Here is a 21,910-nt window from a genome sequence, read left to right as displayed (position 1 = left end):
AATAGGGAATATTTGATGTGTACAAAGAGGATTGTGATTGGTAATAAAGGTAAAGAAGCAGGTTACAAAAACTGTGTATGTTTCTCCCACTACACCCCACCCCACCCCTTTTAAAGGAAGGCAATATAGAGAAAGAACTAGAAGGATATAATACAAGAATCTCATGATGGTTGTTTCTGGATGGTAGGATATGATAATTATAAGATCTCTGTTTTTCCTTTCTGCACACCCATTTACCCTCCCTCCCTCCTTTGGATTACCTGTGTCTTCTATAATGACCCTGTCTAATAGAAATACAATGTGAGGGTGCCTGGGTGGCTCAGTCGTTAAGCGTCTGCCTTCAGCTCAGGTCATGATCCCAGGGTCCTGGGATCGAGTCCCACATCGGGCTCCCTGCTCGGCAGGAAGTCTGCTTCTCCCTCTCCCGCTCCCCCTGCTTGTGTTCCTGCTCTCGCTATCTCTCTCTCTGTCAAATAAATAAATAAAATCTTAAAAAAAAAAAAAATACAATGTGAGCCACATATATAATTTTAAACATTCTAGGAACTACATTTAAAAAATAAAAAGAAACAGATAAAAATAACCTTAATAATATATTTTTAACCCCAATATTTCAATGTTATCATTATAATATGTAATCAACACAAGAAAATATTAATGATATCCTAGATTTTTCAAAACACTCGGCCTTCCAAATCTGGTATGTATTTTACATTTACAGAATATTTCAGTTTGGGCCATCCACATTTTAAACACCAATGGCCATACGGCTTCCGTATTGGACAGCAAAGCTGTATAAAATTAATAGCTAACATTTATCAAGTGCTTACTATGTGCTAGGCACTCTGTAAACCCGTTGGGTGGGGATTATAACTCATTCAATCTCATGGTAACTCCTTAAGGTTGTTATGATTATTATTGCCTCCATAAGCACATGTTGCTAGTGTAATAACACCATGGTAAAAGTTTTGGAGTTTTTTGCAAGTCATTTCCCCCATGGGATGGTGGTAGAAGCTGGGTTGCAAAGGCTTATTGAGTCAAGAGGAACTGAGGGAGTTAGAGAGATTAAACCTTACTCAAAAAGTTTGATGGTGAAGAGAAGTTAGCAGAAACATGAGGACCAAAGGCTTTTTGTGGGGTGGGGAGACCTGAAGGTGAAGTGGGCTAAAGAGGAGGGAGGGGGATGAGAGGTAAAAGGGAAATGGCCAGAGATGTCCTCAGACCCAGCGCTGGAGGAGGACAAGGGCTCTGTTGGATAAACATAGCCTGGCCAGTGCTGGGGGGTGTGATGGACGCCACTGCTCCCCAGCTGGGGGTGGAGGTGGGGGTCATAGCCTGGGAGGCAGGGCGCAGACACAGGTGACTCCATCCTGCAGGTGAATGCTGGGACAGAGGGGGGGTGGGGGTGGGGGGGTGGGGAGTTGAACTGAGTGGTGAAGAATGAAGTTAGCCTGTAAAGAATCAAAAAGGGAGGGGATATAGGCTTGAGAAGTACTTGATGACAAGACCAGATGACTGGATGAGGAAGATGAGAGAGCGAGGATCTGAGGACAATTACCAAGTTTCCTGCATGAGCAAAGTCAGAGACCGTAAGGTTTACTGAGTGCCTCCCTGGAGTCACACATTGGTCCTGTGCACCATATACTAATCTCACTCATCCTCACAGAGGACCCATATAATGCTCCCCCTTCCACAGATGTGCAAGCTGAGGCAAGATTATTGGCCCCACGTCTCACCATTAGTAAGTGGAAGAGTCAGGATTTGAGCCCAGGTTATTCCAGAGACAGAGGGAAGGAGGAGAAAAATGAGGAGGGTCCAGAGCTAGGACCGGGGGTCCAGGGGGGTGGGGGGTGGGGTGCAGGTAGGCGCTGAATGAAAGGGAAGCAGCTGTGTGGGATGGGAGGGTCCTCCAGCCTGAGGAAGGCAGGATCAGTCTTTGGGCAGAACTCAGCAGCATGGAAGGGAGGACCGGCAGGTGGAAAGGCAGGGTTGGGGAACAGAGGTGGGAGAAGGCGCAGCAGGTTTGGTTTAAGGTGGGCTGCTGTCCACTGGTGAGAAGAGGAGGCATTTGTGTACCCCATCAGCTGGGGGGCGGCAGAGGCAGAGACTGGCTGGGTGAGAAGGCCTAGGAAGAGATGGGGGCCAGGTGGGGAGCACTGATGCTAGATCCAGAACACAGTGGCAGGCTTAGAGGTGACAGGTTCTTCTCTTAACCTACTGCAGAAAAATTGACAATAGAGGAAGAGGCCCTAAGAGGAGCAGAAATAGAGGAAACTGGGCAAGGGATAAATATCTGTAGAGGGAGGGAAAGGATGGAGAGAGGTTAGAGAGTCACAGGAGAGGAAAGCCAGAGAAAGGAGGCTGGGGAGAGGGAAAGGGGAGGGAGGATGAAGGTAGAACCACCATCACCTGGAGCACGCAGTGCCCCGAGCACCTTAACCCTGTGACTGCCTGTCCAGGGAGTTAGCTGCAGCTGTGGAGGGTGCGGATGGAATGAGGGTGGAACCTGAGCCAGACCAGGATCACTGCTCAATCCAGACTGCGACCAGACTCAAGTCACTGGTCCTGTGGACTCTGTTTCTTGATGTGTAAAATGGGGCTACTGACAGACAGCTAGATGTCAAAGTATTTCACAAGCACCACCACAAGGGAAGGTGTTATTATAAAGATCTATCAAGTTAATACGAATATGTATCCCCAGAACCATGCAGATGAAAACAGTTGTGGCCGGTGTAGATGCAAGTCTAGAAATGGCCCGGTAGATTGCCAGCTCTTCTACCTGCCCAGTTTAGCCAGTTCGCGGCCAATGTTCAGCCTCGCGGTGGGGTAGGAGGTGAGGGCCTGCGGCTGGACAGATGGTTCATCTCCGGCTAGGGGCGCAAGGCCCTGGGCAGGGTTAAACTTGCTCGGGCTCCTGTCTTCTCCGTGGCAGCCCCCTGTCGCCGCTGAGCACAGGCCCAGGCAATGCTTACCCAACTGAACCCGCGTCCCCGTGGGGATCTTGCTCCAACAAAATACCCAGTCATCTCCTTCTCTATAAAGCGAAAATCTCAAGCTGTGCCTTTGCCCAGCTCCGCACCCTCGCCCCCTTAGTGCTGTGGCCTGCTTAGGTCTCCACCCGGAGGAGCTCTCCCTTTCCAGGACTGAGGCTGGAGCAAAGGAGGAGGGGGAAGAAATAAATGAAAAGTCGGGGTGGGGGGTGGAGCAGCGAGACAGGGAGGGAGAATAGACAGCCTGAAACGGAAACCGGCGAGAGAGAGAGAGAGAGAGAGAGAGAGAGAGAGAGAGAGAGAGAGACCAGCCAGTATAGAGAGCCAAAAAGAGCCGGAGAGGTCGCAAAAGAGGCACAGGCGCTGGCCGCGGATTCGGTAACGATTCCTTCCGCAGGCGTTTCTGCCGCGGCTCCGCAGCGCTCGGCCCCGGGCTGCCCCGGACGCGCACGGCTGTAGGGTGCGGTCGCCTCACCTCCCCCCTCTCGCCGCCCCCTCCCCACCTCGCCCAAGGGGGCCGGAACGGCGTCGGCGCGCGGGGGCTTTTCGGAGCAGTCGAGTGGAAAATAGACTTTAACCCGCTTTGTGGCGACGAGGGCGCCCGAAGCGCTCTCCCGGACCAGGGCTCCCGGCGCTCAGGCGGGCCACTCCCAAGACCCGGCCTGGAGTCCCTGCAGAGTCACGCGGCACGCGGAACCCCTGGTCTCGGGGCGCCGGCAGGCCCGGCCCGGATCTGCGCACCCGGCCGTGGCCGCGCCGCCCCGACTGACCCCGGCGGCGGCGCGGAAGCGGAGCGCGCTGCGGTCCCCTCCTTGCAGTGCGCTGGCAGGGTCCGGGTCCCAGCCTCCCCACCACCGCCCAGCGCCCTCCTAGGCCTCGGTGCGGTGTTTCCAGCGGCCTGGAAGGCCCCGGTGAAAAAGTTTGCGGAGTACTGGTTCTCCTCACCCTCTCACCCCCAGGAAATTATTGCAAGAAATGGAAACCTGACGGAGCAGAGTCGTCCGCTGCTCCGCGGTCGCAGGTGGAAGGTGAGGGTCAGGGGAGGCCAGGCGGCTGCTGCGTTCCCGGGATGGCTGGTGTGTGTATTCTTGGAGGAAGGGTCGACTTGCTCGGCCAGCTCCAAGTTAAGGCCCGAGGCCCGGGCCCGGCCCGGCCCGCCTGCACCTGAGCCCCACGACGAAAGAAGGCGAGGAAAGCAGCAGATCGCCCTGCGCTGAGGCCCGCCGTCCTGGTGCGAGCAGAGCGCGGCCGCCGTGGCTGGGCCAAGGAGGTGCTTCCGAACCCGGATTTGCGGCTTGAGGTCTGCAAAGTGACCACTCCGGCGACTCCTCTCGCGCTGTCCCCGGCCTGGCCCCTTGTGAAAAGAACTGGGCGTCCCCTTTCTGGAGCTGTCCCCCGCAACACTCAGAAAACGCGAAGCCTCACGAACAAGGCCGCGGCTTTCAGACCGCGGCCCAGGAGACAGACGGTGGGTGAGCGGGAGGGCCCGGGAGGCCAGGGGAGCAGTGCCCTGGTTATCGGAGCACGTATTTACTGGGCAAAAAACACCCTCCCTCCACTCGGATCCAAGTTGTCTGAGAACTGAAACGACATCCCAGGATGAATTGGAGAGGGTTCAACTGAGTTACACATCGGGAAGTGGGGTTGGAGTTTCTCCCAAGCCCCAGGCCCCTCGGACGCCTTCTTCGGGTCCCGCGTGGGCTGAGACGGTTGGGGAGGTCGCCAGACTCAGCTGAAAGGGCAGAGACGCGAAGAGAAGCCTGTGGCGAGGGGCGGGTGGGGGGTGGGGGGAGGCCTAGATAGCCCGGCAAAGGCTCCAGTCCGCTTTTTGCCTCCGACTGCTGGCTCCTTCCCCACCCGCCGTCCCTCGCCCCGCCCCGCCCCGCCCCCCACCTTGGGGCAGGTGAGCGGCGGCCAATGGGCGAGCGCGGGGCAGGTGCCGGCTAACTCGCGCCTCGCAGCGCAGCGGCCGAGGCTGAGCTGGGCAGTGCTGGGAGGACCAGGGGCGGGGGTCTGTCCTGGCTGGACTCGGGAGGGAGGGGGCCGGGCTCAGCCCCCAGGCCGTAGAGGCAGCTCGCAGCATCGCACGGAACCCGCGCCAGTGCCCGCGCCCGGAGCTGCCCGCTCGGCCCCAGAGGCCGGCGCGCCTAGCTGCGCGCCGTGGCCCGACTCCGCGTTCGCTCGCTCTCACGCCCCTCGCCTCTCCGCGCCTGGCTCGCCGGCAGGGTCTGAGCGCGGGCGGGCGGGCGGGGGAGGTGAGGGGTGCTGGTGTGTGTGCATGTGCCTGGCTGGGTGCACACCCCGCACGGCGGCGGCGCCAGGACGCGGAGCGCTCCCCGGAGCCCGGCTGCCTCGCTCGGCTCTGGCGACCGCGACCATGTTCCAGCCCACAGCCAAGCGCGGCTTTACCATCGAGTCCTTGGTAGCCAAGGACGGCGGCACCGGCGGGGGCTCTGGCGGCGGGGGCGCCGGCTCCCATCCCCTGGCGGCGGCCGCCTCGGAGGAGCCACTCCGGCCCACGGCGCTCAATTACCCTCACCCCGGCGCGGCCGAGGCGGCCTTCGTGAGCGGCTTCCCCGCTGCCGCCGCCGCCGCCGCCGCCGCCGCGGGCGCCGGTCGCTCGCTATACGGTGGGCCCGAGCTTGTGTTCCCCGAGGCCATGAACCACCCCGCGCTGACCGTGCACCCGGCGCACCAGCTGGGCGCCTCCCCGCTGCAGCCCCCGCACTCCTTCTTCGGCGCCCAGCACCGGGACCCTCTGCACTTCTACCCCTGGGTCCTGCGGAACCGCTTCTTCGGCCACCGCTTCCAGGGTGAGTGCCCATGCTGTGCCCGCTTAGGCGGCCGGCCAGCGCCGGCGCTGCGGTGGCGCGGGGGAGGCTCGGGGGCGTGCGGGGCTGTTCAGAAGTTGTTGAAACAAGGCTGTGGGGTCCGCAGAGGCCGATTCCCAAACGGGGAAGAGCCGCGCCGGATCCATATGCGCTCCTGGGGCGTTGGGTTTGCTCCCAGAGAGCCAGGTTGGGACAGCCAGGCTTGCCCAGAAACGGTGCGGGTTCGGACGCCAAGCCCGGGCGCCTCCTTGGAGCCTCTCCTGATCCTCCCCGCGGCCTGCCAGAATCTCTCCGGGCTGAGCCAGTCCCAGCCCAGGGAGCGCAGCGCCCGCCGCCCCCTCCCTCTGCCCGGGCTGGACCTGGGACCCTACTTCGCTCGCACATCCACCACCAATTCCCAGATATCGCCCTCGCTGGCGCGTCCGAGCAGGGCAAAGTCCACCCGCGTGCCCCGGGTCTGCGGAGAGAAGGGGCAGCAGGAAGGGCAAACTGGAGAGTTAATGTTCAGTGTGGAGTGCTCCACCGTCTTGGGGTGTTTCTCACCAACCTCGACCCGACTTCTTCAAGTCACAAGTGCCTCTCGGACCCAGGGCCGGGAAGGGTTGCAATAGCAACCGGCTTCCTTCGCCTTGCGCCTACCCGGCTGCTGCGGGACCGACGGCTGTCCTCCCAGGCAGGGGGCGGGGGCAGAGGGCTTATAAGGTCGTAGGCTAACCGAGCTCCCACGTCTTCACTGGGCAATAGGTTTGCTAATGAAGATCCCCCACTGGCCTTACAAACGCACACACATGTTTCAATTATCTGACTTTCCCGAAGGAAAGAGAGTTGCATTTGCTGGAGTTCGTTTTCTTCCTTGAATTTGTTAAAGTTTGTTTCTCTTTTCTTGTCTTTTTTTTTTTTTTTAAGAGTGGCCTTAATTTATGCAGTAATTGCTTTAGTTTCCAGTTTTATTTTGTTAGTGTAGACGGGACTGGACCCCAGCCTTTTGAGGTTCCATAACTCAGAGCTAGGTAACCCGGCTTTTAGTGAAACAAATGAAAAGGATATGGTTAGAGCTTCGGCTGCCAACCTAATCTGAGGATAAACCGCCGTCTACACAGTCAAAGTAAACCAGATGCTTGGTACCATTATTTAGATAACAGAAGAAAAATGATCTTTTGAAGCTTTGGCTATAGCTACTGAGCTGTTTCACGGAAAGCCACTTTCCTGGTCCAATTTGTCAATTTGCTTAGTCCCATCTGACCAGTAGATACTGACCCAGCAGATCCCACAATATAAAAGACTGTAATTACTTGAACAAGAATTTTTGTGGGCAGACTTGTCTCCCCTGCGATTTCAAAGATTTGCCCAAATCAGGGGGTGAGGGAGGGAGCCTATGGTGTCAGCCGCTTTGGGCATGAGACCTGTCAATTATAACCATTGTTTACTGCTATAAATGAATGAAGTTTTATTCAAAACTGAGTAAACCGCCTCGGTGCTCCTTTGGCCCAGCCCAGCCTGGGTCTCAAAACCTGGCACCCATGGGCCGATCTGAGAGTCTCGGCTATTTCTGAACCGTCGGGCCCGGGCAGTAGGGGGACCCGTGGTTAAGAGGCTGGTGCAGAGACAGGGGCTCTGAGGAGAGGGCAGAGCCGGTCCCAAGCCCTGTGGTCTCTGCTCATCCGGGGATGGCCTCCCCGGCGGCCCCGGCAGCGCCCCCGGCTTCGGACCCGGCGCCCCACGCCCTCCTCGCTGCTTTTCCCGCCTCTGGCCTCGTCCCCGCGGGCGCGGGCGCCGAGGGCCGGGGACACCTCGCGACAGATCCAGCTCCGGCTCTGAGCATTCCCAGCCAAGCGAGGCCAGATGAATTCTCCGAAAAAAACCTTCTCAGAAATTGCCGCCGTTCCCTGAGCCATCAGTCCCGGCGGGCACGTTGTCGAGTTGCAAAAACGGTTGGATTTTTCCCTCAAGAACCGTGTCTGGACGCGGAGATGGAGCCATGTGTGGCCGCATTTTTGAACTCGGAAATCCGTTGGACACGGAAGGACTTTTCCGACCCTGAGACGTTTCGGCGTTGGGTCCGGTCTTCGTCGCCGGTGGGGGACGGTGCGCGCCCCGGCAGCTGTGAGCCGGGCGGTCCCAGCGGGACCTCGGGGCTGCGGGCCGAGCCGTCCCAGGCCCTCCGGCGCCGCGTTTTCTAGAGAACCGGGTCTCCGCGATGCTCATTTCAGCCCCGTTTTAATGCAAGAAACGAAACCCTACACGAACGAAAAGGAACATGTCTGCGCTCCGTGCGCAGCGCCCTCCGGCAGCGCGGGCCGGCGCGCGGGGAAGCGGCTTCTCCGCTGAGCGAGGCGGTGGAAGAGGAAGAGCCCACGCGGGAGGGTCTGGATCAGGCGGCGGCATTCAGAGGCTGGTGGCCTTCGAGGCCTGAAGGGGAGGAGCCGGCGGAGACCGGGAGTTAGCCGCACTTCGGTGCCGTTTCTCGGGCTCAGGAACTTTCCAGACCGGGAACGGCGTCCGGAGGGGGCCCGCGAAGCCCCAACCCTCAGGGATCCGCGTTGGTAATGGGCCGGTGCTTCAAAGGGCGCCTTTGTTCCGCCAGGAGGAGGGGGAATGAGGTTATCTCCGCAGCTCGGCCGGCCTCGCCCACTCGTCGCCCCAGGCTCCTCCGCCCAGCCGGCGGGCCGTGGCCTCTCCAGGAGGGAGTGCAGGGGCGAGCGCCCGCACTCCGGATCGCTAGCTCCCACCTCCCGCCACCTCCGTCCTGGGAGTCTCTACTGCCAGTATTTGCCTTGAAAGGGCCTGCATCGCGAGGCTGGAGGAAAACGGGGTGGGGTTCAGTTCCTCCTGGCTCCCGGGAAGGCTAAGTCAGCCTCCTTCCACTTTCCCACCTCTCCTTGTCGGAAACGGACAATCCACTGCCCCAGGCGAGAACTACTGCATGGAAACAGGCCACACTGGCCCCAGCCCCAAGCTTGTTCCGCTCTTGTGGTCCAGTTAAGGGAAACTGAAGCTGTGGTAGGGATTGCCATAATGAGAGGGGCCCAGGAACACAGGCCCCCAAAGCATCACTCTGTCCTTACAGAAACGTAGAGCTATCGATCAGTTTGTCCGGATAGTTAGTTTTGCACTAAACCCCCTCTTTCTTACAGGAAAAAAGCCTTGCTTCTTTTGAAATCCTATCTGTGATCACTTTTCAGTATCTTGAGTCATTTTCCTGCCCCTTGCTTCTTCGTGGTTGGGTCAGAAGGACCCCTATGTTTCTGCCCCTACATGTAGACATAGACTGAAGGATACATTCTATCTGCCCCAACAGGACATGACAGTAAACCAAGCAACTTAGCTTTTTCTAAAATACCCAGACTTGAGGCAAAGGGATGTGTGTATGTCAGAAGGGCAGAGTAAGCTTGTTGCTTCCATCCTCCAGTTTGGGTTTATAAAGACAAACACAGAGAACACCACGCAAGGGACCAACACATACTCTCAGAATTACAAAAGAGCCATTAAGTCATACACACCGAGGCAGACTGCAGTCCTGCTTTCTCAGCCACAGACTGTCCTTGACACCCCTGCACCCCGTTCACTCCCATCCACAGGGTCTCTCCAGGCTGCCACCTCACTTTTGACCAGCCTGGGCCAGTTGAGCTGCTGAGGCCAACCCTGTGAACTCTGGGATGAGTGAGGCCTTCTCCCTGTCCAGCTCACCTGTCTAGAGGAAAAACCACTGTTGGGACTTCACCCAGGCTCAGAACAATGCCGTTTTTTGAAGCAATTTAACATCAGCAAGAAGTGTCTGCTTCCCACCCACCTCTCCCACCTTTCTCTGGCCTATCATACTGGTACCCACCTAAGATTTTCTTATTCCTACTTGGATCAGGCTCCTCCTTTCATTCCTTCTTACCCCTCTATGCCAGACACCTCCCCTGATCATCTATCCCCTCCACCACCAGCAGTTAAACTTCCTCCAGTCAGGCCTAACAGCCCTGGGCCTGCCTCCACCTTGAAGGGCTCACTGGGCAGAGTGTCCCCCTCCATCTCCCCAGGATGTGATGCCATTCCCTTTTGTAGCTGCACAGATCCAGCCACTTTTGAAACGGGAAAGTGATTGTCAGGGGACTTTACCTCCCCTCTGGTAACCTTGTTCCAGAGAAGACCCCAGCAATAAAGTTCACCTGTGTAAGCGTCCAAAGCCCAAGGACTTGGCAAAAGTAATGCCAGTCAGTTTCCACCAGCAGAGGGACAGAACAGTTACCTGGAGAGTTTTAGCAATAGCATCTCAATTATGTGCCCTTACTTCACTTACAGGGGTTATTTCCAGAGATGGAAGATGTCACTTGAGATCCAAACAATTGCCTTAAACAAAACAACAGGTCAAATTGGGTAAAACCAGTGGGGCCATTTCTGAAGAAATTAATTGGATCAGTCAATCTCAACAGCTAACTGTGTGAAAACATTCCTTCTAGGGCTCTTCCTTGTCAGTGGGTCAGGGGTACTGATATGTGCCACTGCATGAGAATCCACGGGTGATGTCAGGGCCTGTTTCACATCTGAGAGCATGTGTAACCAAGCCAGAGATTGTGTGAAGGCCTAGTCGGGGGGAGGGGGTATTGAGCGTGGGGCTGTGGGTGGAAGTTTATTTTGGCTTTTGTAGTTCCTGACCTCACCACCTGGGCCTTGTCCAACCCAGTGTCAACCCCTCCTCCTGCATGTAGGAGCTGAGTTCCCATGATGGCCAACATTTGCCAAGGGACAATCACACTCTTTGAAAATCCTGTATGGTAGATGGGAGAAAAAGACAGTAGGGAGGCTGGAGCATATATTTACACACGCCCATGCAGAAACCAATATATCTATATCTATATATATTAGAGAGAAAGATGACATCTAGATATTTATACACGTGTTTCTTCAGCACGGGACTATTCAGGGATGAAGCAAGGCCTTTTCCCACCAGAGAACAGTAGAAGTCTCCTGGGGGGAGTGGGCTTTACCTGAAGGCCTGGGGGAGAGAGGCGGGGAGGGGGGTGGAAGAAGCCTGACCTTGGACCTTCAGGTGTTGCCTGGACACTGAGGTAGCAGCTGGCCTATTTTTACCACTTGCAAGGTAGAGCCTGGGCCTGTTGGCAGGAATTTTCAAAGGGCTAGCAGCCTGAGCATTTTTAGCTGCAGGGGTGGTTTAAACAGGTGTGAAAAGAGAGTGCCTTGGGTCCCTTCTAGTTCCTGAAAGTGTTTGGCATGAGGGTGCTTAGCAGCCTCACTGTTCCCCTTACCACCTTCCTGACACTCAGCTCTGTCCCTACTCTTGTTGAGGGAGATAGGACGGGGTCAGGGGACAAAGAGAGCCAAGGGACTTTTCCCACCTCCCGGCCTCGTCCGCTGCTCCAGGCGCTGTGGATTTGGGCCGGCTGGCGCCTCGCTAGGCCTGGGCCCTCCTCCTGGCCCAAAGAGCGAGCCGCTGCTCGGCTCCTCCAGGCCTCCGGCGACCGACGGGGTAGCTCTGGAACCCTAGGGAAGTACTGGGGGAGGCGAGAGGAGTGGACTTAAGCAAGGGGTGGCACAAGGGAAAGGGGAGAAGTGGGGGCGGGAGTCCAGGATTGGAGAGGGTAACGGAGCGCCGAGGGCGTTTGCGAGCGGGGCCAGAGGGCCGGGCTTGGCCGGCTCCCGCGGGCGGCCCGGCGGCCGGGCTGCGGCTCACCGCGCGCCCCTTCTCTCTGTCTGTACCTGCTGTGTTGCCGTCGGCGGCGCGGCCGCAGCGAGCGACGTGCCCCAGGACGGGCTGCTGCTGCACGGCCCCTTCGCGCGCAAGCCCAAGCGGATCCGCACGGCCTTCTCGCCCTCGCAGCTCCTGCGGCTGGAGCGCGCCTTCGAGAAGAACCACTACGTGGTGGGCGCCGAGCGGAAGCAACTGGCCGGCAGCCTCAGCCTCTCGGAGACGCAGGTAAAAATCACCCGGCCGGCGCGCGCTCGCCCGCGAGCCCAGGTGGAGGTGGGGGCGGGCAGGTGCAGAGGGGCCCAGTCTCACGCCCCCGCCTTCCCCGGAGCCCCGTCCCACCCGGTTCCACAAGCCACCCTCCCCGCCCCCCCGCGGCCCTCCTGCAAGGCCCGCTCGAGAGCCCCTTCCCACCCGCTGCGTTTGGCCTCGCGGAGGCCGCGGGACTGCTGTCAAGCTCCAAGCACCCCCCAGGAGGTTGGAAGCAAACCACAACCCAGCCTGCTCTCAAAGTCCACGGGAGGCGCCAGGTTCTCAGGAGGAGGCAGGGCGTGGAGCCCCACGCCGCAGTCACTCCCGAGCTGTCCCAGTGTCCACTGGAGCCGTCTCAGCCCCGTGGTGGCGGCCGCTCTTCGCGGGTGCTCACGGCTCTGCGGGAGGCCCGGGCCTTTCCCCGCCCCGGCTTTGCGGCTGTTCATGGGCAGAGTTGGCGGGGGCCTGGCTGCCCACCAGCGGATGTGGTGTGGGGAGAAAGCCCGCGTGTCGTCAGGCTACGAACATCAGAAGCAGAGGAATTAGCCAGGCAGGGGCCAGCCCTGCTTGGGGTCCGAGGGTGGCGCTGATCTCTGCGCAGGCAGGCTGGTAGGGCTCTGGAAACTGGTGTTTGGGGCGCGCAGACCTGTGAGGCACCTGGGAATGGTGGGAAAGTAGATGCGGGGACTCAGGGACTGTGTTCACACGCTTGAAGGGCTGTTGAGTTGGGGAGGGAACGAACTCTAATGGCGTTGGAGAGGTTTTGACCTGGGTGAAATTACAGTAACCACGTAGTATTTTTGTAATTGATAATTAAGAAAAGAAAATTTTAAAGAACTAGATTGTAGTTATAGGGAGGCAGATTTGGGTTTATTGTAAAAACTGCCATAAATAATTGCTGCCTGGAAACACCACCTAAGCTCTTGGTCCCTGGGAGTAGCCGCTGTGCTGTAGGGGCTGGTTGCTGCCCTGGAGGCCGATTTCCGCGTCTGGATGGGCCTGGGGAGACCTTCTTCCCTTAAGTCCCTCACAGCTCCCAGATGTGCAGATGAGGGGGGTCTGCTCGCCTCCTTGCGGCTCCCGCCCTGCTGGCTCTTTGTCACCCTCTCCCCTTTCTTGCTGCTCTGGCCCCTACTACCTGCCATCCTAGTCCCATGAGGAAGCGTCTGGGGGGAAGGGGGCAGCCTGGGGTCTCCGGGGATTAGTGAAGATAGGAAGGGGGCCCAGTGGGGGAGTCCAGACCCTAAGTGCCTCCTCAGCTCCCCTGGCAGACATCACTCGCTGGTCCTTGCGTCCTATTTTGGTTTCTATTGTCAAGATGTCTTATCTGTCCGATGCCCCATTTAATCACATATTGCTCTCCTCTCCACTGTAGAACCCATGCTTTTTGGGCTGTTCTAACTGCAGAGATAAAGCTTACAAAACAACAGAGTTAATTTTTAAAACGTTTTAAAGAAATACATGCTAAAAAAAAAACAAGTTAATAAAATAATACCCCGTTCCCTCCTGGCAAACAGTGTTTTAAAATTGTTGTCTAAAACAAGGTGTCAATTTAAGAATGGTGTTTATAGTTAACATCATTTAAAAAGTATTAGGTATTAAATTTTAATTGCAGAAGTGTAAGAAAACAAAATGGTTTATAATGCTCCCACCCACAGATTTAACACTTGTTGAAATAATGTCATTGTTTTTTAAACTTCCAATTTTTTAGCTCAGTGAGAGCATTTTTAATTGTTTCTTTCAAACCGAATCTAGCTGCCTATTTGCTCCCAACAATGCCAGTTAGTAAATGTAATGATTGTTTCCTTCATTTTATTATGTTTCAAACATATTTAAAAGAAAACCAGATAGAATAATATGGTATATCCAGCTCAACTATCAAAACTCATGTCTAATCTTGTTCTATCTATAGATGAGCTGGTTTTAGCATATTGAACAAAAAAAAAAAAACAATAGAACTATGGGAGGTTTGAGCCTGAGAAACCATCCTGTAGAGGCTCATCTTTTCAGGTGAGGACTCTGAGATAGAGAGATGGATTGGGCAGAGCTCCCTAGGCAAGCAGATTGGATTTCATTATCTGCCTCCTTGCTAATTAACTGTGTGACCTTGTGTGAGTTACTCAACCTCTCTGAGCTCTGATTTTCTCATCTGGAAAATATATTGTTTAAGGATTAAAGGTACCCAATAGGAACTCAAATAATATTAATTCTCATCCCCAGTCCTTCCCTTCCCTCTGTTTAAAGTAGTATATATATCAAGTTAGTGTTACAGTAAGCCCCTAACCTGGGAATCCTGACTTAGTCTAGTGTTTCTTCTGCCATATCTGGTCTCCTTCATCATCATAGCTGTCTTTCTGTCCCTCTTGTAACTTACTATTTAGACTTAGGCTATCTAATTAATTATCCATCTTTCAGTATTTACTGGGCAAGCCTACCTGTCATTTCCAACTATTGGCTATTTATCAGGCGTCCGTCTCTACCATCAGTCCCCTACCATCTATTTCTACTGTCAGTATCTACATTGTCTCTTGGAGCTCTCCAATCCATCTTGCACAGACAGCTGTTTTATATCTAGCCACGTACTTCTGTCTGATCTCATTAAACTGCCTCTCCAAAGCTGGTTAACTTATATTTCCTATTTTCTATTAATTACGGTCTTCTTCTTCCTAACAATAGTTCTCAATTACCCAACTGCTGATTATTTCCTTATCCTCTATTCTGTTTTATCTTCTGTGTATCTACCATTCATCTCAAGTCGCCATCTCTATAGATCTCGGTAGCTAGTAACAGCATATTCATAAGCCTGCTAGTGCTTGCTTATCAGTCATCAGCTCTACCTTTGTCTTCTTTGTGGGCCTACATTGCTGTATCTGTAAGATTTGATGAAATGAACTCCGTGGTTCTTCCCAGCTCCGTGTTTTTGGCTCATCTATATTCTACTTCTCTGTGTTTCTATATGATGCTTCCTCCAAGTTCTCAGAGCTCATAATACATCTCCCATATATCATAATACACATAAGACTTTGCTGCTGTGAAATTATCTACTGTGTCCAAATGTCACTCTGTAGACTGGCTAGATGGATCTCGCAAGAAAATCTTAAAATACAGATTCCCAGGCCCCATTCAGGAGATTCTCTTAGGAGTTCCAGGATAGGATCCAGGAAGTGTTTTTAAAACAGCTCTCTGGGTAATTCTGATGAACAACAGGCCAGCTTTGGGAGCCAGAGGTCAAGCCTTCCTGTTTCTCTCTATACCCTACGGTCTGGCTCAGTGACGAGCAAGGAGTCGATGCTCCATAAACATGTATTGAATGAATAGGCAAATTTCTTTTGATTGTACACATATCCATGTGTTAACTTTATCAATCATTTCCCTTGCTTTCTGTAGTCACTGACCCCTCCCTTTCCCTCTGTTTTCTATTTTTCCCTTGCACTTTATTTTAGATGATCCAGTTTTATCCACCAGTTCGGGGATAAAACTCCTGGTAGGGTTAAGGAAATCAGTGTGTGGGTCTTAATCCAGGGCCCAGGGGTCTCTGTATGCGCAAAGCTTTTGTATGGAGTGTTGGGAGGTGAGCAACCCAAACTTCTTTGTTGGGGCAGGTTAGTATGTTTGGTTGAGAGTTGGGCCACCGGTCAATCCAGGAAGTGGAGGGAGTAGTCCCGGGAAAGGGCTAGTTCTCCTTTCTGGCTCTGATTACTTGCTCCTCACCGCCATGGTGCAGCCTCAGAGTCTGACCCAAGATGACTGGATGATGCCCATCTAAGCTTCAGTCCTGGTGGGGCAGACCCGGATTTGGGTCAGATCAGAGCTGTGAGTGGAAGTGAATGTGTGTGTGTGTGTGTGTGTGTGTGAGTAATGGGTGTGTGTAACATGTGTGTACTACAGTGTGGGGCACGTACAGGCAGTGTGATTGATGCCCAAAGGTCAGGTGATATCATATATGCACACGGCGTAGAATGCATCTCGGGTGCTTCTGTGGCACGTTAGTGTTATGGGGAATGAGAGAAAGCCTTTGGTTGCTCCAGGCTGACCAAGTGGTCAGTGTTTCCAGCTGCCCCTCCTGCTCTGAACAGTTTAGCAGGTGTTTCTTCACCTTCTCTGGCTTTGAGTTCATTTGAGCTGTGAGGGAAAGGGGTGTGGAAATGGAGTCCTTAGCCTTGGAGATTCCTCTTTTAGTAATGGGGGCAAAATGTAAAGTGTGCACACATGCAGAATATGCACAACAAGTGCCTGGAGTCTCCTTGAAGTCACAGCTGTGGGCTGAGGGAAGTGAGGGGAGACCTGCATGGGTGGAAGTTTCCCAGAAGACCTCAGGCCCAGAAGGCTTAGAGCGATGCATAGGATTCTAGGTTGGTGGGAAGGAAGGGGAGGGTTTGAAGTAGGTGGATTAAGACGGAGCAGTAGGTGTCAAGTCTGGCCACCGTCTTGGGGCCCAAGAACAGGTGGGGAGGTCTTAGAAGGAAGGAGTGTATGGTAACCTGCCTATGGGTTTTTCCCCCCAGGGGCATTGGTAAGGAGACTTCTTGGGGTCCATTCCTGCTCTGAAAAACTCTGCTTTTTAAGGGTTGGATGAGAAGGAGATATCCAAATGACTTGAATTTTAGGGAAAGGTCAAGAGGCCTTTGTTACTAGCTCGCTGTCTGTTCTGAGATGGACTCATCTCTTCTCCAAGTCTTGGCTCTTCTCCAAGAATTTCTGCATCACTCAAGTTCCAGAGTCCAGTGGGAAGCAGGCCAGGGCAGGGGAGGTAAGGAAACTGGAGTGAGTCCCTAGGGCCTAGTCCTGAAGAGGCAGATGACTCTGTGATGTCTCTCTGAGAGTGAGGGCAAGCATCCAGGACGGTCTGGCAGAGGAGGAGACAAGAAGGCTTAGGATGAGTTGGGCTATAGTTGATGGGGAGTCAGAGGTGGCCTCAGTTCGGTGGGTCTAGGATGGCATTGGGCTTGACCCTGAGAGTAGGAGGAGCTCATATGATCAAATAATAAGAAATGGATCCCTAGCAGAGGAGGGTATTACCTTGATAGGGTACTTGAACTCCTTGAGGACAAGTATTCTCCTGAAAGTATGCAGGCAGGAGCTACAGACTCTTCCATTTGGGATGGGCTAAAGTTGGGGGCCAGTGGAAATGAAGGGATCCAAATCTGGGTCATTCAAATAGCAGGTTATTCAAAAGTAAAGTCTGAAATAATTGGCTGGAGCTGTAGTTTGGTTGTGTGTTAGTACCTTTGTCCATTCATTTGCCCATTAATACATGCACACCTTCATTAATGTATACATACATCAGTCAGTCCTCTAATGCATTAATGCATGCATGCATGCATTCATTCATCCACAGCACCTTCCTCATCCAGTTTGATTCATGCTGACCCTTGCGCCTCCCAACAATAGGTCTCCCTCCCTGCCCCAGATTCTCCCTAGAAGTGGTTAATCCAATCCACAACATGGAGGATTAAGAATTGACCCTGTTGGAGAAGTGTCCACTGAACTATGCCTAAAATCTCTCTAGCAATTGCACTTCCCAAACCCCTTTTCCGATTAGACCTCGATCCCTCCATCGTTGATTTTCTTGGGCTCTCCAGTTCTGGCCCAGGCACCTCTTAACCAATAGCACAGTGCCAGGAACTTCACCTGTGCCCAGCTTGCTGAACAGACTGGAACGTGCCCACTGGGACTCCAGCGTAGACTACTACACTGCTCTGGTTCTCCAGGTTCCCACGGCCTGATGAGGAGACAGAGGTTCGAGCAGGTGCATGAACCCACTGCTTGGGTCACTGTTGCTGAGACAGGGAAAACTAAGGAAGCACAGACAGGCAGTGGGGCAGGTCTAGCCCAGGAACATCTGAGCAGGATTCTGAAGGCTAAGTAAGAGTACTCCAGGTGGGGTAACTCAGGCAAAAGTGGAGAATCTTGGAAGGATCTGGCTTCTCTGAAAAACTGAGACATTCAGTGAGGCGGGGACTTGGGAGGCCACAAGGAACCTCTCTCCAAACCCAGAGGAGACACAGATGGGGGAGGGGTTCCTTCAGCCAATATCCCAACTGTGCCTTCGGGGGCTAGTGTGCGGGTATGGTGGGGAGGCAGGTGCAGAATAAAGACCGCCTCGCAAAGCTAGCTCCCACAGAGCTGGGAGCCACACTGCATGACCTGGTTCCTTTCTAAGGCCTCTGTCCTCCAGGGAAAGGGCTCTGGGGTGACCCCAGATTGCCTTGCTGGGCTACAGAGGTGATGGGGGTGTCACTCTTGCCTCCTACTACACTCAGAGCCCAATTCTTTTTCTTTTTTCTAAGTAAAAAAATAACTTAATTGTTATCAGTAATGCACTAAAGACGGAAAAGTGGAAAGAAGAAAGGTCACCCCACACGTTAAGTACATTTCCTTCTAGTCTTTTTTCCCCATGCATAGATTTTGTTTTCCCATGGTTGTGATCACACTGTGCCCAAACTGCATCCTGCCCTTTTCACTGATATCATTAAGTCATAAGCATCCCCCTGTTATTACAGTCTTTGTAAACAGCATCTGGTCATTCAGCCTAAGGCTGTTCACAAGATAGCCAGTCTGCTTAGGGAGACAGTTTACCTCCCTGTTTCTAGAAAGCTGCCTCCTTGACCCCGGTTGTTTTCATGGAGAAAATATTCAGGATCACCTTTCATTTGGGTGTGCCAGGAAAGCTGGCCCTTGCCTGAAAACATAAGCTGTGCCTGGAACTCCACCACTGATAACTTTCCTTCTTCGGCCCAGTGCTGTGGGGCAGGGTAGCAGGCTGGGTCCATCCCACTATAGATAAGCCTCCTTCCTGAAAGGAGACTTGGAGTGTGTGTGAGAGGGAGAAGGTGCAGCAGAGGGCCAGCCGTCCTGGTGTTGCCCAGAGCTTCCCCGGGTTGCCCCATCACTAGGCTGGGCACGCTTAGGCCTCGGCCAGCCCCTTGGGCTCTCAAGAATGCTGCTCCAGCCCTGCATCCAGGCCTGAGTCACGCACATGCCTTGCGTAGGCGCTCACCCACCTACTGGCTGGCATAGTGTCAGTGGGCTCTAGGATAGGGGGCCGGGGCCGGGCAGGGGCCAGACGTGGTTGTGCTGAGAACCACCCAGAGCCCAGCCCGCCCTGTACCCAAGGAAAGATGGTTATGGGATCTAGAAGTTTTGCACCCAGAGTATCTACTGTTTTCCTTTGTCTGTCTGAGGTGAGACACGCAGGCGATGGGTTTGCACCCTGCCTTAGAGATGAGGGAAGAAGATCCTCCTCTTACACCATCCACTGAGGCCATGTGCCTCATTTCTTCCTGTCCCTGGATGGCTGCCCCCACCCCCATCCAGTGCTCTAACATTAAGGGCAGGGCAGACCCTGGGGAGGAGGTGCTATTAGGGGAAGCCTTGGATTGGGTGGGCTCCATGAAGCGGACAGGGGGTGGTGTCTGGGAAGGTGAAGGTAGAGCGCCCTGGGCAGGGAAGTGCTCCCAGGGCCCTGATGCCGGGCCTGCTTTTGGCCGCCACCGCCTAGCTTTATGGCTACAGCCTTGCCTTTCCGCCATTCTCAGGGACTAGCAGCTGCACTAAGGGTTGTCTTCTGAGGACTGCCCCTGGCCCCACCCAGGGTTCAAGGATCTTCCCTCAGCAGTCACTGATGCTGCCAAAACCAAAGTGCTCACCGTCATTCCACACACACGACTTCCCACTCACCACTGCCAAGGACACCAGGGGTCACCCAGCAGCAGCCGACAGCACCTACTGGCTTTGCAAATGAGCTGTCGTTTTCAGGACACCATCCATGTCTCGTAACCCTGCCATCTCTGCGTCACCTGCCCCAGGGACCCTCTGGAGCAAAAGCCCAGGAGATGCCCTGGAGCTGCAAGGCCCCCAGAAAACATCTCTCCTACAGATGAAGGACTTAAGCCCAGAGCAGGGAAGGAACTTAGCAAAGGATCAGCACCCGGGCCCATTTTTACCAACTCTGAGGATGGGGGGGATGGCCTGGCTCTGCAAGACCAAGTAAAGAACTGCAAGGTCAGGAGGAGCTGACAGATGAGTGAGGCTTCCTCCACAGTCCTCGAGCACTAAGTCTAGTTAGGGAGCTGGGATAGCCCTCCTCGATCATACACAAGAGGATGTTAAAGGCTGTCTCCTGGACACGGAGCAAATGCTGGGGAGGCGGGAGAAGTGAGGGGTGATGAAAGATACGGCTAAATCTGGGGAGGCTTCCTGGAGGAGGTGAGCTTAGCATTGTTGACCTGTCCCTCCAAGCCCCCACCACCCATCACAGAAGACAGTTGTCCGCTTTTGAACCCTCCCCTTGTCAAGACTCTCACTGCCTGACACAGAAGCAGGGAGCCCTCTCTGTTTAAAGAGGAGCTCACTTCTGTACCCTGCGATTTCTCCTATGGAACCTGTTCCCATATCTGGATGGGCTGTAGAGGCCAGCACTTTGGGGGCAGGAAGTTTAGAGCACTGCTTCAGGTGGGGCTGCAGACACCCCTCTGTCTGAGGAGGAGGAGGCCTCACTGGTGGGTTTCAGACTACCCTGAGTAGCTGCCCCCTGAGGGACCAGCCTTCCCACCTGCCCAGCTCAACCTCTGATGTGGGATGGGGGGAATTCCACCTGCTCACAGGGTCCCCTGGAGAAAAACTGACTGACCTGGACGGTGTGTGAGTTGGAACCTTGAGTGGCAAGGGTCTGTGACCCTAGGAGTGCTCTGGCTGTCCTGGGCACTGCTCTTCGTGTGGGGGGTTATGCAGCCATGTCCCCTCTGCCTCTTTGCGCTGCAAAGAGCATAGGGTGGCCGGGGGTGGGGGGCACATCAGACCCACAGGGTGCTCATCAGGACTCATGTGATGGCTTTTCATACGTTCGCCTAAAAATACTGTTTACCTCCACCTCGTGAAGGAGAGATTATCTCTTCTCTAGAAGGCGGTAGGGACCCAGGTCTGCTGGGCTCCTGAGCCTGGATGCCTCCCCTCTACTGTGCTTTGGCTACAGGATGCTCGGCAGCTCCGTGATGGCTCCCTTTCCTCTTGAGAGGGACTGGAAGATGGCCCCTCTTGGCCCTCACTCTGCCCTCTCCCTGCCCCACCTCATTCACATCTGGAAGAGTAGTCTTTCAGATCCAGCAGGTGGCGCGTGGCCAGAGGAGAGGCCCCTGGCCTTGGTTTCCCCATCTGGCTCCCAGCTCAGCCTGGGTGCTGAGACCCCAGTAGCTGCTCTGGGGGCCTCCTGGGTGTTTCTTACTTCTGCCCCTCCCTCCCCGGCCCAGGTGAAGGTGTGGTTCCAGAACCGGAGGACAAAGTACAAGCGGCAGAAGCTGGAAGAAGAGGGGCCTGAGTCCGAGCAGAAGAAGAAGGGCTCCCACCACATCAACCGGTGGCGCATCGCCACGAAGCAGGCCAACGGGGAGGACATCGATGTCACCTCCAATGACTAGGGTGGGCAGCCACGGATCCACGAGGGCAGAGCATCTGCTCGCTGCTGGCCAGGACCCCGGGTGGGCCCTGCTAGACTCTGGCCGCTCCCCCGCCAGGCTTCGGGGAGGCCTCGAGTCACGGCCCCACAGGGCTCGGAGCCTGGGGCCACCACTGACAGAGGGACAAGAAATGGGCTGGCTGAGGCCTGGGACTCCTCCACCTCTTCCTCAGAGAGCCCGCCTGCGTGGGCAGGCCGCCGGCCACAGCCACTCTCCACTTCTCTTATCTCCTGCGTTTCTGTTTTAATTTATTTTCCAGGCACCCGCTGTAGTTCTTAGTGATCCCCCTGTATCTCCCTTCCCTATGGGAATAATAAAAGTCTCTCTCTTAATGACATGGGCATCCAGCTCCACCGCCGGAGCCTGTGAGCCCCGGGGTGGGGGGTGGGGTGGATTCCAGCTCTGGGGACCAGAGGGGACTGGCAGAGCAAGCTTGGAAGCCTGGGGTGGGGCCTGGGAGACTCAACTCATTAACTTTTCTCCTCTGTTGGTGGTCCACCCTGGTCTCTAGCTCCAGCTCTAGAGCAAGGGAAACTAAGGCTAGACATTGGGAAGGACCACCCTGTGTCTTAAGGGAGGCTATCTATGCTCTGATCTTTCCAAGCTTATTGAGCGGTAGGTAACGCCCATGTGGGTTAGGGGAGAGACAGAACATGCCCACTTCTGCATGCTGAGAGACTCTGGTGGCTC

General features: G+C 55.0%; 1 protein-coding gene across 1 annotated transcript; it reads left to right on the top strand.

Moving 5' to 3' along the window:
* The first annotated feature begins 3,338 nt into the window (after positions 1-3,338).
* On the top strand, positions 3,339-21,502 carry EMX1 (empty spiracles homeobox 1). The gene is made up of 3 exons (XM_045883760.3): positions 3,339-5,803; positions 11,557-11,741; positions 21,014-21,502. The coding sequence occupies exons 1-3, from the start codon at positions 5,269-5,271 to the stop codon at positions 21,179-21,181; spliced, it is 888 nt and encodes a 295-aa protein (XP_045739716.1). The 5' UTR covers positions 3,339-5,268; the 3' UTR covers positions 21,182-21,502.
* Positions 21,503-21,910: the final 408 nt, after the last annotated feature.

Source organism: Mirounga angustirostris, unplaced genomic scaffold (genome assembly GCF_029215605.1).
Source record: "Mirounga angustirostris isolate CCGP_5_RB_7025 unplaced genomic scaffold, mMirAng1.0.hap1 SCAF_10, whole genome shotgun sequence".
Taxonomy (NCBI): domain Eukaryota; kingdom Metazoa; phylum Chordata; class Mammalia; order Carnivora; family Phocidae; genus Mirounga; species Mirounga angustirostris.
The sequence above is the reverse complement of the archived record's forward strand: the minus strand, read 5'-3'. Positions and strand labels throughout refer to the sequence as shown.

What these genes read in the sequence shown, in the direction of transcription:
- EMX1 (XM_045883760.3), top strand. Translation starts at nt 5,269, where the DNA reads ATGTGCCTGGCTGGGTGCACACCCCGCACGGCGGCGGCGCCAGGACGC. An exon ending in CTTCGGCCACCGCTTCCAGG is followed by an intron (nt 5,804 to 11,556) that starts GTGAGTGCCCAT and finishes GCGCGGCCGCAG; the next exon opens with CGAGCGACGTGCCCCAGGAC. An exon ending in TCAGCCTCTCGGAGACGCAG is followed by an intron (nt 11,742 to 21,013) that starts GTAAAAATCACC and finishes TCCCCGGCCCAG; the next exon opens with GTGAAGGTGTGGTTCCAGAA.